The sequence below is a fragment of the Lasioglossum baleicum genome, chromosome 4 (assembly GCF_051020765.1).
Source record: "Lasioglossum baleicum chromosome 4, iyLasBale1, whole genome shotgun sequence".
Lineage (NCBI taxonomy): Eukaryota > Metazoa > Arthropoda > Insecta > Hymenoptera > Halictidae > Lasioglossum > Lasioglossum baleicum.
This window is the reverse complement of record NC_134932.1, coordinates 11,181,631-11,197,749: the sequence shown is the minus strand read 5'-3', so window position 1 is coordinate 11,197,749 and position 16,119 is coordinate 11,181,631. Positions and strand designations below refer to the sequence as shown.

Sequence of the window (16,119 nt, the reverse complement as noted above, 5' to 3'; positions counted from 1 at the left end):
CCCAACCACCCTTTTCTTCGTCCCCCTTCCCTCCTCGTTTTCTGTCCCCCCTTCCTCTTCCGAAACCTTCTCTTTTTCTGTCGTGAATTGCGCGTAAAGATTGCTCGTACGATTGAACGGACTGAGTCAGGGTCCGGCCCTTGGAATCCCTGCAACCCAGCGACGGTAAAGACCTCCTGCTCTTAATGGACTGCAAATAACGATCTCGAGTATTTCTGGACCGCGGGCTGACCTTGAATCTAATACTGTCGCTGCTCGTTAGGGGATGCGCCACTAATGACAGTTCCTGTACCGAGAACCCGGAGAGCTTCTCTGGAATGCGGGCCTGATTAGTCAGCAAGTCTTTCTTATCTTGTATGTGGTAGCGACGTCGTGGGCTTTTCGGTCATTTTGGTCTTCCGATTGGTTGTGGAGAGGGTTGAAATAATACATGTTCGTTCAGTAACCGTTGGTCCTCTTCGAGGAAAAGAAGGAAATTTCTAGTTAGCTTCCCTATGACAATAATTGTTCTGCGTAAAAATCGGCAGTCTGTATCAAGCAAGTACAATGGGGGTTTCCCCCTGGTGCAACTTCTTTTCATCGCCGTTTAGAGAATTGATCACCAATTTTGACGAAATTGATGCGATAGAAGCCGATTGTCTGAACGAGCGATCTCTAGCGTAATTTCGATCGTTCGATAGATCTAGTGCTAGCCCGAGATCAGAGTACGGACGTCCAGTGTGTTTTTTCGCAGCGATAAGTTTATGGAGCGGAAAATGATGTGGATAATTTTAGAGGTACATACCAAACGTTCGTGAAATAGCTGCTCTAGAAGCTCTCGATGTCTGGTAACCGTGTCGGCATCTAGCGGCACACGGCGAAACCTTTCAAACCTTAATTCGAACACGAAGCAGTCTGCAGTGCTCGTCGTCGAGGAATGGAAATCGGCGTCGAGTCGAAATTATTTCCGTGCCTGGCAATTATGAATGATAGAGGCTGATTTACGGGACACCGTGAACGTTTTTCGCGTCGATCCGCGGAGCGGCGAAAATCATTCCCGTCGCGTCTCTCCCGTTCCCCATTCATTTCAGCCGGGCAATTTATAAAATATAAATTGATCAATATTCTGCGGATCGTGTTTTAATGCTACAGCTCGCAATGGGAACCCGATCCGGTAACAAATTCGAAGAAAAGGATTGCCGATTGCCACAATTAATCGCGACACCGCGAGCTCGCTATTTTCCTGTTGCTGGTTGCAAAATAACAGATTTTTCTGTTCGCTGAAACATCGAATTGACGGTCGCACTCGCGAAATAACTTTCCAGTTGCCTTCGTGCACAGGAACTTTTGTTAAAATGATTTTATAGAATAATTTTTCCTCGTGCGTACAATTTTTTTTAACGAAGACGATGAACCGTAAAGTTCCTTCAGGCTACGAAGGCTTGAGCCAATTTTCCACAGAACATTTCAGCAAAACTGATTTACATAAACCTCTTGCTTAATGATGTAGCTTTAAATTCAAGAACATTTCCATGTACATAATTTTGTATCGAAGAAAGCATCGGGGATTCAACCAATTATCAGCATACGAGTGCTTTTCTTGTTAGCGGTAGCTGTTTAACAATTCAGCTGCCGGAAGCCTGCAATTAGAGGCTTTTTAATGAATATGTTGCATACAAAGTTCTAAAAGAAGCTTCTGAATTCTCGTTTAACATAAGATTCAATTGATTCCAGTACATATTGTAATCGCAGGAGCTCGCGATACATTCAATCTCGTGTTTTGAAGACGACACGACCCAGTAGCTTTATTGTTTCAAATAATTTCAGTCGGTGGAGTATGAATAAAGAATTGAAAGGATGGGTTTTTTTTTTTGCGGACACCCTGTGTGGGGATCGGAGGGCACTGGTATATTTCGCAGGTTGTCGGTCGAGCGATATTTCACGGGTTCGATTTTCGCGAGAAAGGAGGCGCGTAATTAGCGTCCACGGTAGCGGGCAGGCGCCATATTCGATTCTCGTCACGTACCTTATTAGCAGGATATTTACGATCTGAATTTTTATTGCCGTTAAGGGCGATGACTCAAAATGATTATTATATTGGTGCGATGGCGGATACGTGCGTGCGTACAACGCAGCGAAGAGCTGCGTTGCTAGTCTGCGAGTAAAGTGCTGCAGAGACGAGGAGGGGCCTAACGTCGTAACGAGGCGCCACGAATGGCGATAGATTGAATTAAGATTGCGCGACAGCCTCTTGCAAGATCAGCCAATTATGAATTAATTACCCCGGCCGTGGTAGCTCTACGGTTTTTAATATCCGATTATGTCTTAACAGCGCGTCGGCGAAACTTTTCACGCAGTCGCCGCAGTCGCGGCCACCTCTTTTCTCGTTCACGGTCTACGGCTTCGTTATACAACAAATTAATTTAAGAGGATTTTACATTTTCCCTCTTCTTCCTCTCTACTCCTCTGCCTTCCCCGTCCCGCGCTCTCCGGCAATTTTCACCTTCGCCGCAATTACCCTGACATTCCGTAATTGGATAACGAACGAGCCTCTTTTTCGAGGCTGTCTCTCGCGTTCGGATTTAACCGTCGAACCGGGAAAGTGAAACTCGTTGCTGACTCGCTTCACTGACTTATTTCTCGGTCGCGATCGTGCACGCGAGGCTCCAACAGTCATTAATCCGTTCAACCCTTAGCACGCGAGTGGTGACTCTGACAGAGAGAGGCATCACTAAAAATTGATTGACCAATATTGTTTACATTATTAAATATGTTTGTATCGAGGACTTACTGCATTCTGCTTCAATTAATATCGCGATCTTCGTACGTTTTTAGTTCAGCCAGCCAAGCAGTGCGTTCTCTTTTCCACTGTCACCATGTTGCCAGCACGTCTCTCCGCCCCTTATTGCTCTCGTCGTTATCATCCACGTACGTGTCCTACGCAGAAACGTCTGGCACGATAGTCCTGAAAGGTTTTCCTGGTGCTCGAGATTACAAGGGGAATGTAATGCGCTGTTCCCGAGGCTGTAATTACTTGTTAGCTTGAGACAATGGCCCTCGGAAAATTTATCCGTGCTGCTGTGCGGCCGACGTGTGCGCAATTTTGATAAAAAAAAATCATTTTTACGATTTCTCTCCAAAATTTTCTTCACTGGACAAATTCATCGCGTCTTTTCGCCAGAATAAAAATAATTTTCTGCAGAAGCAAACGAGCCCGACGCCCCAGAACAGCTCGGACAGCTCCCCGGCTTGTTTCTGACGAATTAATCCCGACGAAAGCGTTCGCGGCTCGGTAATTACGTCTCGGAAGAACCCGTGGCTATTACCGAATGCAGAGTTACGGTCTCGCGGAGGGCAAGTAGTTGCCGGACAGGAGGCATAATGTTACACCTACGTTGGTTGTACAGGATCTTGTAACACCCACGTGAACAGTACGTTATTCCAGAAGCATGCAGCCATTAACCGGCGTCTATGCGTGTGCCAGGTCTTGTTGCGGCTGATCTAGAGCGGCCATTTTGCAGGCGGGCCATCTTATTGCGCTGAGGGGGGCACAGCCGAGTAATTATAAGGCAGTCACTATAATTGGCAGGTATTCTCTTCCCGACGCCGTTCCTGCAATTGCAGTTGCTCCCACGTACAGAGAGAGAGAAGGAGTATCATCGCACAGAGTCCAACTGGTGAAACATGCATGGGAGCGCGATCAACTGGAAACGTTTCAGACTTAAAACAATTTAAACGTATCTCCGGCGTGTTGCGTGCACTATAAAGTACAGAGAAAATAGATACTACGTACACGGATTCGCGAACAATCACATGCATCTGATCCCCGAGATCGGGCAAGTTTTTTGCTCTTCGAACAAGCAACGCTTGCGAGCGATCAGGAACAGCGAAATCCTCATGGCGATTCTTCTTTGTTCCGCTGAGCAATGTTTATCGGGCAGGCTTCGTGCGAGGCTCCAGAAAATTACTATAGGCGATCGGGTTCACGGAGCTGGGAATAAACATTAATTGCTGCCAGGAAATACGAAAATTGAAGCTTGGAAGATTGCTCCAACCGAAAGGCTTTACAAATCTCACAAATTAATTGTAGCTGGAACTAAATAACGGAGAACAGAAATTTGATGGGGTCTCAGCAGGTTCGGAAAAACGGAAAATGTGGCGAAACGGTGCAGGTCACGGCTGGGACTACGGTAAAGCCGTAAATCAGTTTTCCGCCCTTCCTACCCTAAGATCTGCTTCAAGGTCTCCGGGCAAAAAAGCATCGGCTCGCAAGGTAGATCGAGAGACCGAGTTAACTTAAAGGGTCAGCCGGCGTAGGCATTGTTCGTAAGCAGGAAGGTCAAAGGATCGAACAAAAGGGCTACGCTTCTGCCCACGTAACGGCAAGCCCAGGGATGCATTGTTGTCACCGCTGTTAACCGTCCGAGGATCCGCAGACCCACGTCACTTTTTTACAGCAATTTAGGCGGACCGTCATTGACTCCTCGCCCGACCGTTTTACGATAGGATTCCATCCAAGGCCGAAAAAAAGTGCCAATGGACAAGGTCGATGGTGATGTTTGTTTCTCCCTCTAGGAGGTTCTACGACGACAGAAAAAAAACAGATGTTCGCTTCGGTGTCCTGGTAAATCAAACGACACGAGGTTTTAGGCGAATTTGACTTTTTAATGAGCGAACTTGGTTGCGGATCTTTATGTAAAATGAACATTTCCTGCAAACCGTGATGTATGTATGGGTGAATGAGTGAGAAAGGAAGTTGGCGAGTGAGCGAATGAGTAAACAGAATGAGTGATAGGTCGAATGAGGAAAGACGAGAGAATGTTTGAGAGAATGAGACAGAGAATTCGCTAAGCGAATTCGGCGACAGGTCCGTCGCACCAGATCGTGAACGACAGTCAAAGTGGGCAGACGTACTCTTGATTGTATTGCAAATCGTGTGGATTGTTTAAATGTATAACTCCTCCATCCTCTATCAATCCTCTTACAATCCAGGCTCGAGTTGGGGCTTCGAGAGTAGCATCGACTCTAACGATCCAGCTGGGAAAATGCGATTTTCGCGAAAGTTTAATACCGAACGATACCGGAGTTCGCACGCTAGAGGAATTTCTCTAAATTTCGCGTGGTAGCTGTAACTTTCGATACACCCGTTGCATGTACCAACACATAGCGATGAACCTGTATAGAGGGACGGTCATGGTAGGATGCCACGAGATGTATAGGCAATCTTGCAAATGAGAATCGTGAGTAACGGCGGACATTAGCGCCCCCTACTCGGCCCGGCCCGACCCGGCCCGAGAACGTACTCGTACACGCGCGAGCGGGCGCGGGGTAAAAAGAGTATACGCGTTTTAGGTGCGCGTATAAAGAGAACTTCTCGATAACGGGCCGCCGTTGATATTTTTTACACTCGTCGCCCTCGATGGAGAGAGTGGTTTGCATATAAGAAGGGACGTTCTACATCTCGCTGGCTCGCAGCCTCGCCGAGACTAATATGTCTGCCCTTGTTATCGCGAGCCGGGCCTCTTGTATTGTGCCGTTCCAGGACAAAAGGACACGTTCACCGAGTCCACCTTGTCCCCTCTCTTCTCCACGACACTCCGACAGTGATTTAACATTCGTCCTGTATTAGGAAAATCGCCTTTTTTATCTGACCAGGATCGGGCTGATGTATTCCGATCGCCTCGGCCCGCTGTCCACCTCCGACTGATAAAGATAGTACAGTCCGCTCGAAAACCTGGCCGTTCTCTACCCACCTGTGTTCATTTTTCTTGGCATTTTTAAGAACGAACTACATTTGCAAGAGCTTGATACAGTGCCACTAGTATTCGGACACTCTTGAAAGCAGAGCTGGGGAAAATAGTATTTTAAATAGTAAATATAGAATATATAATCCTATTTGTTTTAAAGTATGTGTACAACTTTGAAAATAAAATATTTTATTTGATGCAATAATTTTTGAAAATAAAATAATTTGTTTGAGGCAGTGATTTTTTTTTTGAAAATAGTATTTGAAAATAATATTTTATTGGAAGAATATTGTAAATATTTGTATTTCGCCTTTATTTTCAATTTCAATTTTAAATTGTTAAAATAGAAATATTTTATTTTGAGGTTTAGATTGCTAAAATAGAAATATTTTATTTTGAGGGTTCAGACTGTTAAAATAGAAATATTTTATTTTGAGGTTCAGATTGTTAAAATAGAAATATTTTATTTTCGAAATTGTATATCTTATTTAAAATAGTATTTTCTTCAAGCAAAATAAAATCTAAAATATTAAATAGTATTTGAAATATTTGTTTCACCTAATAATGCCCATCTCTGCTTGAAAGGACGATAACTTTTTTAATATTGCACCATAGCGTCCGAATATTATATTAATGGGATGCTCTTTCGTTGCTTTCACGTGGAATTCTTTTAATGTAACCGGAAATTTCTGAAAAAATTTCTTAGAAACAATTTGCTTTGGTCTACATTTTCCTAGCAACTCGGCAACGTTAAAAAGTTGGGCACATTGTAGGAAATTTCAGAAAGTGCTTGCTGAAACCAATTAGATCCTATCGCTCTGGGGGAAACGAGATTACATATCTACTTCGAGAAGTTTTTTATCGGATAGAAACTAAAGAACGGAAAAACGGTTACAGACGTACGTACAGGTAACAATTACCCCGACATCTACACACGATTTATTGCCCCTAACAGCTATTTTGCAGCAAGTTTTTTTCTGATACGTTCTTTTACTACCTTTTTTCGGTGGTACGGTGCTCCTACGACGGTGAAATAGTTCACCGTTATTATACTTAACGACGTTAACATCGCGTGGGACACCACACACCGGCAGCGATAACAATTATTTCAACGACACGATAACGTTGGAATGTCAGCCGGTTATCGCAATCTATTAATGAATTTCTAGTGTGCGTATAAATCATATGCAGAAGCGTTTAATCTATCTGTGTGATATTACGAATGAAGTTTCTGTGTTCTTGCCGGCGCTTCGTTGGTGGAAACCGTTGATTGTAGAATCGCTGGTGCAATGATCGATGGGAAAAGAGTGCGAGATAAGTGTCTGGGTGAAATTGTGTCAGATGACTTCATCGACCGAGATAGAACCGTACAGTTTAACGTGAAAGTATCTCTTGAGTGCGTTATCTGTATTACTCGAAACCAATTTGATGATTAAATCATAATTTTCATTCTTTTGCTTTGTGATTTCCGCAAGCAAATAAAGACGCTCTCGAACTAAATTCTAAGTTCCAATTTACTTTTCAATCATTAAAATTAAGCTTTTATAATCGACTGTATACCCCAGTTATCTCGTGAAGCAGCCCTCTCAGATTTACAACAAAGTCATAGTTCTTAGCCTCGGCTTCGGTATCGCCTATTAATTATGTTTATCAATCACGTTCTTAGAGACACGAAGGGTTGTCTTTCTTTAACAATCTGTATGCAAGAATTCGAGAGAGTTTCAAATTTAAACATTTTTAATCAGTGCCATTTACTACTCAGTGCTCTACTCGAGATATTTCTCGACCAGAGGAAGAATTGCAGGTCCTATGGCGTTTTCTACATTACTTACGAACCGCGTCAAGCCACCTCATTCCCTCAAACATGCTGCTAACCAGTAACAGTCCTTCAATTTTCCTTATCAATCACATTCCAGGCAGCAACAGCTCACTTCTCCAAACGCTCAATTTCCCCGGTGCGAAACTCGACTATTCGCAATCAGTGCGATTTCATCGACCCCATCGAGCCCGAAGGAATTCTGTCAGCGACCGGAGGAACCGTTCAAGGTTCCGTGAGGGTTTCTGCATTATTTATGAATCACGTGGCTAAGTAGGATGGCCAGATTTCAGCTGTGCAGAGCCGAGTAGAGCAGAGCAGAAGCGTTTATCGCCTCGGATAGGATAGGCGGTTTCCACGGTGGCACGCGGCTAGTGGCGCAACTTGCTTCTGAACGAAGGTGGCTTGGAGAGTTACCCGAAGGTTAAAACACCATATCGCACCCCGTACACACACCTTGCTACGGGGTTGAACACGGGGCTCGGCTCGCGACGGCGACGTCTACAACCAATACAGACGTGCTCGCCATACTTTGCCACGGGCTGCATTGCCCATTGGTTGCTGCAGCTATGGCCTATTTCGCCTCGAGAGTACGACCCATTCACCGTGAAAGGATCGTCCGTTTCGAGCTACCCCCGTGCCCGGCTACCGGCATTCTTTCCCAGTTTCTACAACCGAAAAACTTCTGGATCGCTTGTAACCGCCCAACCCTTCGACGATTGTTTTCGAATCGTCCGTTGGCTATGGAAACCCGCGATACACTGTTAATTAGCCGAGACCTTTATCTTGGCTATTAGGCCGTTTTAAACTGTGTGTTCCTTGTCTTTGGAATCCCTAGGGAGTGAACGCAGGGGCGGCGAGTGAACGGTTCAACTGTTTGGGGATCGTCCGACGAATTTATTGGTCGTTAAGCTAGCTGGTATATTAACGAGTTTAATAGTTTGTTCCAGGTATGCTCCTGGGGTCTCTGAAGGATGTCCGAGGATGTCTGAGGAAAATGCGAGATGGTTCAATCTGAGGGTGAGTTGAATTGGTGTGATCCCTTCTGGGAAATTAGAAATTTTTACTGTTTTTTGGATATTTTCTACTGAACCGTTAGCAATGAGAATTTATTTAGATAAATTGTGCTCCCGCAGACACACAACAAATAGACAGTTACCGAGTACACGCTGCATATACCAAGAACGCAGAGCCGCGTTAAAATAATTTTATAAACGCATTTTGTAATAACCCAAGGCAGCTAACGTGGCCCGAGACACGTTCACGTAAATTAGAGGGTGCCAGTTAATTACGACGCGCGGAAGCAGAAAAATTGCTTCGAGAAAATCGACCTGCTAAAAAAAGGAATGATCGAAACGCGCCGAGTCGATCCGGAAAGATCCTCCGAGCAGACGATCAGTCGGCGAGTATCTCCGGGCCGGTGATTACGGATATTTTTCAATTAAACGCTAATTGCGACGGGCAGGCCGGGCAATGAAGATCGTATCGCCTTTGAAAATTTGCATCGGCCATACGCGAAATTATTCGTCATTAGCCATTGAACGATTATATTGAGGAGCAAGATTGCTGCTCGCGTAACGAGTTGCGTGGACGCAGAGAGAGAGAGAGAGAGAGAGAGTGTCGCTAATTAAACAATTCTGAATCGGTGCCATCCACAGAGATAAAATTCTTTATTTTCTTAGATAGATCAGATGATGTGCTTAGAACGAACAGGAACCACGCAGAATAAAAGTATAAAATTCGTGTAAGGATTCGTCTGAATGTAAAATGAAGAATCGTTGCGGAGGGTCCGGTGGTTGCAGCATTTTCAGCGATCATTTGCAAAACATTGTCGGACTGGCAATTTCGATGGTGAATTCCCGGAAGACCCTTTGATTTCTCAATTTTTCGGCGAGCATCCTGGGTCGACTCGTTGTCGACCGGGACCGCAAGCGTCGATCGGATCGATTCCGCGTGTAACGTATGACAGGGCTGTAACGAGGTGCGTACGCGTTACAACGTATGACGTTGTTTTCGCGGAGCTGGTGCATGCACACACGCACAGCCGCGCCGCGACTAGCCGCAGTTTATGCGAGACATTATTCCGGCATTACGTGCTCGCTAGTCACCCCGTTCCCCCCGTTTCACCCCTTGTCCACCACTGTTTTCGAACCACCGCTCGTCTCCTGTACCCCCTCCGCTTTCGAAAATTCGGTGTCCTACGAGTGGAAAAGCTACCAACCGCCGCAGGAACGCTTGTTTACCGGGCCACGGTCAAATGATTAATCACCGTGGCCAGGGCTGCGCGCCGTTCTACCGGTTAATTAATCAGATACCCGCGAAATTAGCGGCGGGACGGTTCGATCAACCGCACGCTACGATCGAACTCGCCGCGCCCGGAAACGCTGTTGTTACGCTCGCGGGAACACAGTCCGATTTATGGCCGTTCGTGTCTCTACGCTGGCTCGTTTCCATTTCACGCTAGCCTACGTGCTTTATTTACATTTTATTTCGCTGGGCCCGAGCTGCCATGATCTTTAACGCTGCAGGATGATCCCATCATCGATTCTTCGCTTTGCTATTTTTGGTGCAACGGTGACGCTTCTTTCGATCGACATCAAATTTTCATTATCTTCACTATCTGAGCACATTGGTGGTGAGTAGGGTTTCCAGATATCCTATAGTTGATATGAGTCTTCTATATTTGAACTTGATCTTTACGTACCTATAGGAATTTTAAAAATCTTTGTTTGAATAAAAAAGTGTAAAATGTGCTGTGTACCTCTTTTACTTGAACCTCCTATATTTTGAGCCTGTCTCATATATACATAATTGCAGTTTTCACTACTTCTTCTATATTTGCATAAAACATTTCTGGCAACCCTAGTGGTGAGTAGGGATGGGATCAAGTTCAATATGTACTCACGAATCCGAGTCAAGTTCAATAACCAAGTTTCATTTCATGGGTTGCGAGTACTACTTAAAAGCAATAAAAGTTTCAATAATTATACTTGAAAAGTATTCATTGTATACAAGTAGTTATCGAACCTCGGAATGAGTATTTACAAGTTTCGAAAAGATACTTATAAGTACTTCGATGTTGAAAGTAATCGAAACTTTCACAAGTAGTACTCGAATCTTGGAAATCAGAACTGCATAGTAGGTTTTAAGCACTTTCTTTATTTAATTCGTACCTATTTAAGAATAATATTTCATTTACAATACTTGGTTTTATCCTATTTCTTTTTTATCCATGATATTTCCTGCTTTTGAAAAAACTTTTTCTGAAGATACAGATGTGGCCATTATACAAAGATAGTCAATTTTTGATAAAATGGGCTACTTTATTGAATTTTCACGCCAAAATAATAACGGGTCTTCTTTGCGTTCTAAATATTGTGATTTTAGATAATTTTCCACTTCTAACACAGCAGACGATCAGATAGGTATCGTATTATTTGTAATTGCTATTTCATTGTCGAAGGATGACCAAATTGATCATTCGCTATTGTGCCGATTTTCGGACATCTGCGTCGTGAACTATCACATGTTGTAGATGAATTATCATTGTTAATATAATTAGTGGCTATATCAGTCAAGGCATCTCGTGCTCGAGGGATAGATTCATCTTTAGAAAAAGCTAATGTTTTGAATCGTGGATCCAATAATGCAGCTAACATATACAAATGACTGTTCTCGACATCACCTAGATAATGTTCGATATAATATATCAGAGAAGAGAGCTTTTGTCGCAAAGTACATTCCAAACTACAATCATCGGTAGAAGCATGTCAAATTAGATGAGATCCCGTTTTCTCTCTCATCTCCACAGCGTGTTTACAAAAAAAAAAAAAAATAAACAGATGCCGCGCTGGAACAACATATTTATAAAAATTTCGAAAGTTTCGGAACTGTTCGACCAAGATTCGAGTATACTTGCAAGTAGAAATGTTTTATCCAAATATAGAAGAAGTAGTGAAAACTGCAATTATGTATATGTATATGTGAGATAGGCTCAAAATATAGGAGTTCAAGTAAAAGAGGTACACAGCACATTTTACACTTTTTTATTCAAACAAAGATTTTTGAAAATTCCTATAGGTACGTAAAGATCAAGTTCAAATATAGAAGACTCATATCAAATATAGAAGATCTGGAAACCCTACTTGCAAGTATTATTTACGTTTACCACAGTACTTTTAAAGGGTTCGGAACTGTCTGGCAAAGGTTCGAGTATACTTGGGAGTACTATTTTTTTTTTCGAAGTACTTATAGAGAGTTCGAATTCCATCAATCAAGGTGCGAACACTGCGAACCTGTTTGCTTGCGAGGTACTTGATCCCATCCCTAGTGGTGAGTACAATTAATTGACTTGTCAATTTTTATCGGAACTGTTAAAATTGATGTAGAATATTTTAGAAAATGCTACTTGACTTCCCTAGTCACCGACATCTGACAAATGGCCCCTTACGTTTACGTCTTCGGGGATGAGTTTTATAGAAACGAAATCTAAATAAAATCAGTGCATAGCACACAGTGTTTGTGCGCGATGTTTGGCGTAACATAGACGGATTTATTCGTGTTCGATTCGAAGGCGCGTTCTAGGTGTCTCTTCAATGAAATCGGCCGCGAAACAGATAACGCCCACAAACATACACCGCCCTTCCTCCCGAATGGCGTTTTTCCCCCAGTTTTTATATTTCGGATCTACACGCGATATTTTCCGAACCCGACCCGGGAAATATTTATTCCGCGTATAAATAATCTGGCATCGTTTATCATACCGCCGATACCGTGTTGCGATCGCCGATACGGTCGCGAGCCGGAACCGATACAAGATTATGAAAAAAATTATTGGACCCAGTGTTTCCATCTGATGAATTTATTGAGTAGAATATGTTTCAAGTTTTATGGGTTTTTTTTGTAGATTTTTCGGTGTGGGTAGATTGTGGATATTTATGCGCGTGATTTAGTCGGAGGATGTCAGATTTTTGGGAATCGATGGAATCGGTGTGGGAGAGAATTTATCTTTGTTTTCGAAAAAGAAAAAGTTATTTTAAGCATATTCGAGTTGTGTATGTGGAGTATACCATGAAGAGAATTTTCCACAGCGTGCGCAAAGAATTGAATTAGTAGCTTCGAAATGATCGCGTTTGTGTACTTGAATACCACACCAGATTTGGACACTTTTACAATATTGTTTACGCCGTTCTCATCGATTTATATGAAATGGCGTTAAAGAGAAATTCGTGTATTCTATTAGGGATTCGATTAGATTTGATTTAAAATGAAGATCGCGTTCGAATCGATCACTGCCTTATGCAGAATAAAAGGGATGGTAGTAAAGCGATGAACACAGCTCAATTTCAGTGAAGAGAATACACTCAGCCGAGATTGGTAGTGAAGCACAGGCTCAGGAACTGATAACACTCGAGCTTATCCATTCACCCCTTGTCATTCACCGCGAAACGCTGCTCCTAACACGTACTCGAGGCACATAACCCCACGGAACCTGAAATTGTTGGCTTATTTCGTCGGGACAAAGGGACGTACACCTTTTACGAGCATTCTAGCACCGATACAGGGGATGTGGATCTCTTTATGCCCACTCGAATCAAGATTTCAAACTCCTCCATTCCTCTGGATCACTTGAAAACGATCCAAACAGGATCAACCCTTCCTCAAACACAACAATTGAAGCCTAACACCCCACCCACGAGGTAAACCAAAATTCCGGGCGTATTCTTTCGAGTAAATTCAGAAATGGCAAAAGGATTACATCGAAGGTAAAAGGCTAAAAATCAAACATGACGCGCACCGCGTTATGAGGCGCCAAGCAACTTCCCCATGAATTCCAGAAATGCTGCAGGGGGATAACGAAACCATAGCATGGGAGGCGTCTCACCCAAGGATCCGTGGTCTTCAGGGTCCACATATGCGATCAAAATTCAACGTGGTGTCCGGCGTTATGCGGGAGCGATTTACTGTCCGCGTTGCAGCCCGGTCGGGGGTGGGTAAAGGAAAAAATTGCTATCGGGACACCCGGTACAGGTAGGATGGTCGGTGTGTATAGTTTTAGGTGTAGTTTCGGGAAGGATGGATACGACGAGGAGGAGAGAGGTTGGAGTTGGCGCGATTCAAAGACCTCGTCGTGGGGGCGGGTTGGGGTGGTTGTGCGAGGCGGCTGACGAAATCCAGGGTGGTGGGAGCACGTCGTGCCGCGTGCTGGGAGCGAACAGGACAGAGAGAAGAGAGAAACAGCGATGGAGAGAGGAGAGGAGAGGAGAGAAAGGGGTGGTTTTGCTGGGAAGCTTGGAAGGAGGGTGGGAAGATGGGGTCGGGGGTGCGAGAGGTGGCGGCGGACGGCAGTAGCGACGGCAGTTGAGGCGCATGAGCACCACTTTTATTGATTCCGTAACTGCCGCCATGACTGCCGTGGCGCTTCGTAGGAGGTAGGGGCTGCCAGGGAATGGGTTGAGGGTGGTTCGTGCCCGGTAGCGGAAAGAGGAACGCGGGGCGAGGTTTCGTGGCGAGGGTGTAACAGGGTGCAGGGCGAAGGTTGGAAGAGAGAGTGCGAGAGGAGGAAGGAGGGAGGCCAGGAAGGAGGTGTGGGGGTTACGAGGGTGAGCCTGATGGGGTGGAAACTTTGCGGAGATAAAAAGGAACGAGGGTTGGTGTTGCCTCGCTCGGCATCGCTCGGCCGAGGGGGATGATAGAGGGAAAGAAGGGGTTAGACGGGAGGAATATCAACATATCTTATTGCGTACAAACATACAGCCGAAGTGGGAATAAACTTAAGATTCCTCGTGATACTCTTGTAAATACGAGCCGGCCGAGACAGTGTACGTGATGCATAGTTGATAAGCATGAAATATTCAAATCGTCGACGGGCCTCGTTCAGCAAACAGAGAGAGAGAGAGAGAGAGAGAGAGAGCCAAAGATGCAGACGCACGGGTGCGTCGCAACGGGATCCCCTTTCTCGCCAGGTGAAATTGATGTTGCACAGCGATTTTATACTTGTTTCTCCGCTCTGTTTCGTCTGCGGGATAGAAGTGTCTTCATCCCCCGAAATTCCTGACGGACGACACTCTCGCGGCCGAACGGATCACGCGGTGCGGCCTGGTGTTCTCTGTGCATGGAGATGAAATGATCCCGGAGAGGGTGGCCGAAGGATTGCCGCGCGTTCGACGGCCAATGGAACGGGGACTTGGCTGCTGCTCTCGGACGGACGTGGGTGTAGGCCGGCGATTAGAAGGGGTAGGCAGCGATGCGTGGAGATAATTAAGCCGGCTGATCTATGGCCGTTTCACGAGTTCGCTCGTTATCTCCTCGGCAGCTCGGTGTCCCCCTGGTATTTAGTTCAGTTTCGGATATACGCAGAATCCGCCGGCTAAAACCAATGGTGTACCGCGTCCCTCCCGCCTCTCCCCCCCGGGTCCACCCCTTTGCAAACCCCCTGCGCACCGCTCGCCAACCCCCGGAAAGTTCAGAGTCCAGAGGTCGGCGTTCAACGATCCACAGTTTTCCGTCTCCATCCCCGATCCCTTTTGCTGGCCCTCCATCCCTCTCCTGCGCCTCTTCCTCACCTTCCACCGCCTCCCTTTTGCGCCTCCCCCGCACCCCTCCGCCCCCATTCTTCTGCTCTTACTCCCGCTTCATCTCCTCCTCCTTCTCCACCTTCTCCTCCTTTCTCTTCTCTCTCTCTCTCTCTCTCTCTCTCTCTGCTCGTCCTCCCACTCCCCCGCCTCCCTCTTTCGACTGCTTTATTGTCTGGAGCCGCTCCATCGAGGGTGCATCCCATTCCCGGCTTTAATTGAGACATAAATAAGGTTTGTTTGGCTTTGCCATTCGACCAGCTAGCTATCCCTGGGAATTGGGATTGAGGCTCTGCCAATACAACCCGTTCTGCATAATGGCGACGCTAAATTCTCTCTCTCTCTCGTCCCTCCCCTTCTTCTCTCTCTCCCTTCTCGCAAGAGTAACAAAAAATTGTATATATATACATATATATGTATATGTGTGTGTGTGTCGAGGATAAAAGGCGGAAAGAGGACCAGAGAAGGAAACGGTTTTTCCGGCGCGGCGGGACAGGTACACCCGTCGATCTGCATTTATTGGACGGCTCGATTGGCTACGAATATCATAGGATCGAACTTCTATCCAGTTCCGGACCGTTTCTTCTATTCGCGCTCCAACTTTATTCGCGCCGACCGGCGACCGACCTCCTGCCTTCCACTATTAAAATTCAGGGGACCTGCGCGCCCTAATTGGTCGTTGACTAGCCGTTTTTTCCCCCGTATCCGGCGAAATTTTCCTGCGCGAATGTACTACTTTGTCCGTGCTCTACACAAACAATTTTCCACCCGATTTTATTTTCATTCAGGCCGCATCCGGTCTGGATCGATCCCGACTGCGATGATGAACAGAATTCTCAATCCACTTTCGTTCTCCCTCCAATTCAGTAGACCGCTCCCACGATTTAATTACTATTTTAATTCGACCCGCAAGTTGATGAAACAAACTCCCTTGAATTCGCTTCTCCTCAAGTTCTTCCGAATCGAGTTCGAGAAATTACAGTTCTGGCAGTCTTCTCCTCAT

At 45.2% G+C, this 16,119-nt stretch overlaps 1 protein-coding gene across 2 annotated transcripts in view; it reads left to right on the top strand.

Annotated features, from left to right (window-relative positions):
* The window catches only part of LOC143208192 (uncharacterized), a 90,287-nt gene that overhangs the window by 38,020 nt on the left and 36,148 nt on the right, over window positions 1-16,119 (top strand). For both annotated transcript variants that reach the window (XR_013008861.1, XM_076422360.1), the window contains exon 3: window positions 8,483-8,562. Coding sequence is in view for 1 of the 2 variants with exons in the window: in XM_076422360.1 (XP_076278475.1) it covers window positions 8,483-8,562 (80 nt within the window). In the remaining variant the exon portion in view is untranslated. The remainder of the gene's footprint in view (window positions 1-8,482; window positions 8,563-16,119) is intronic.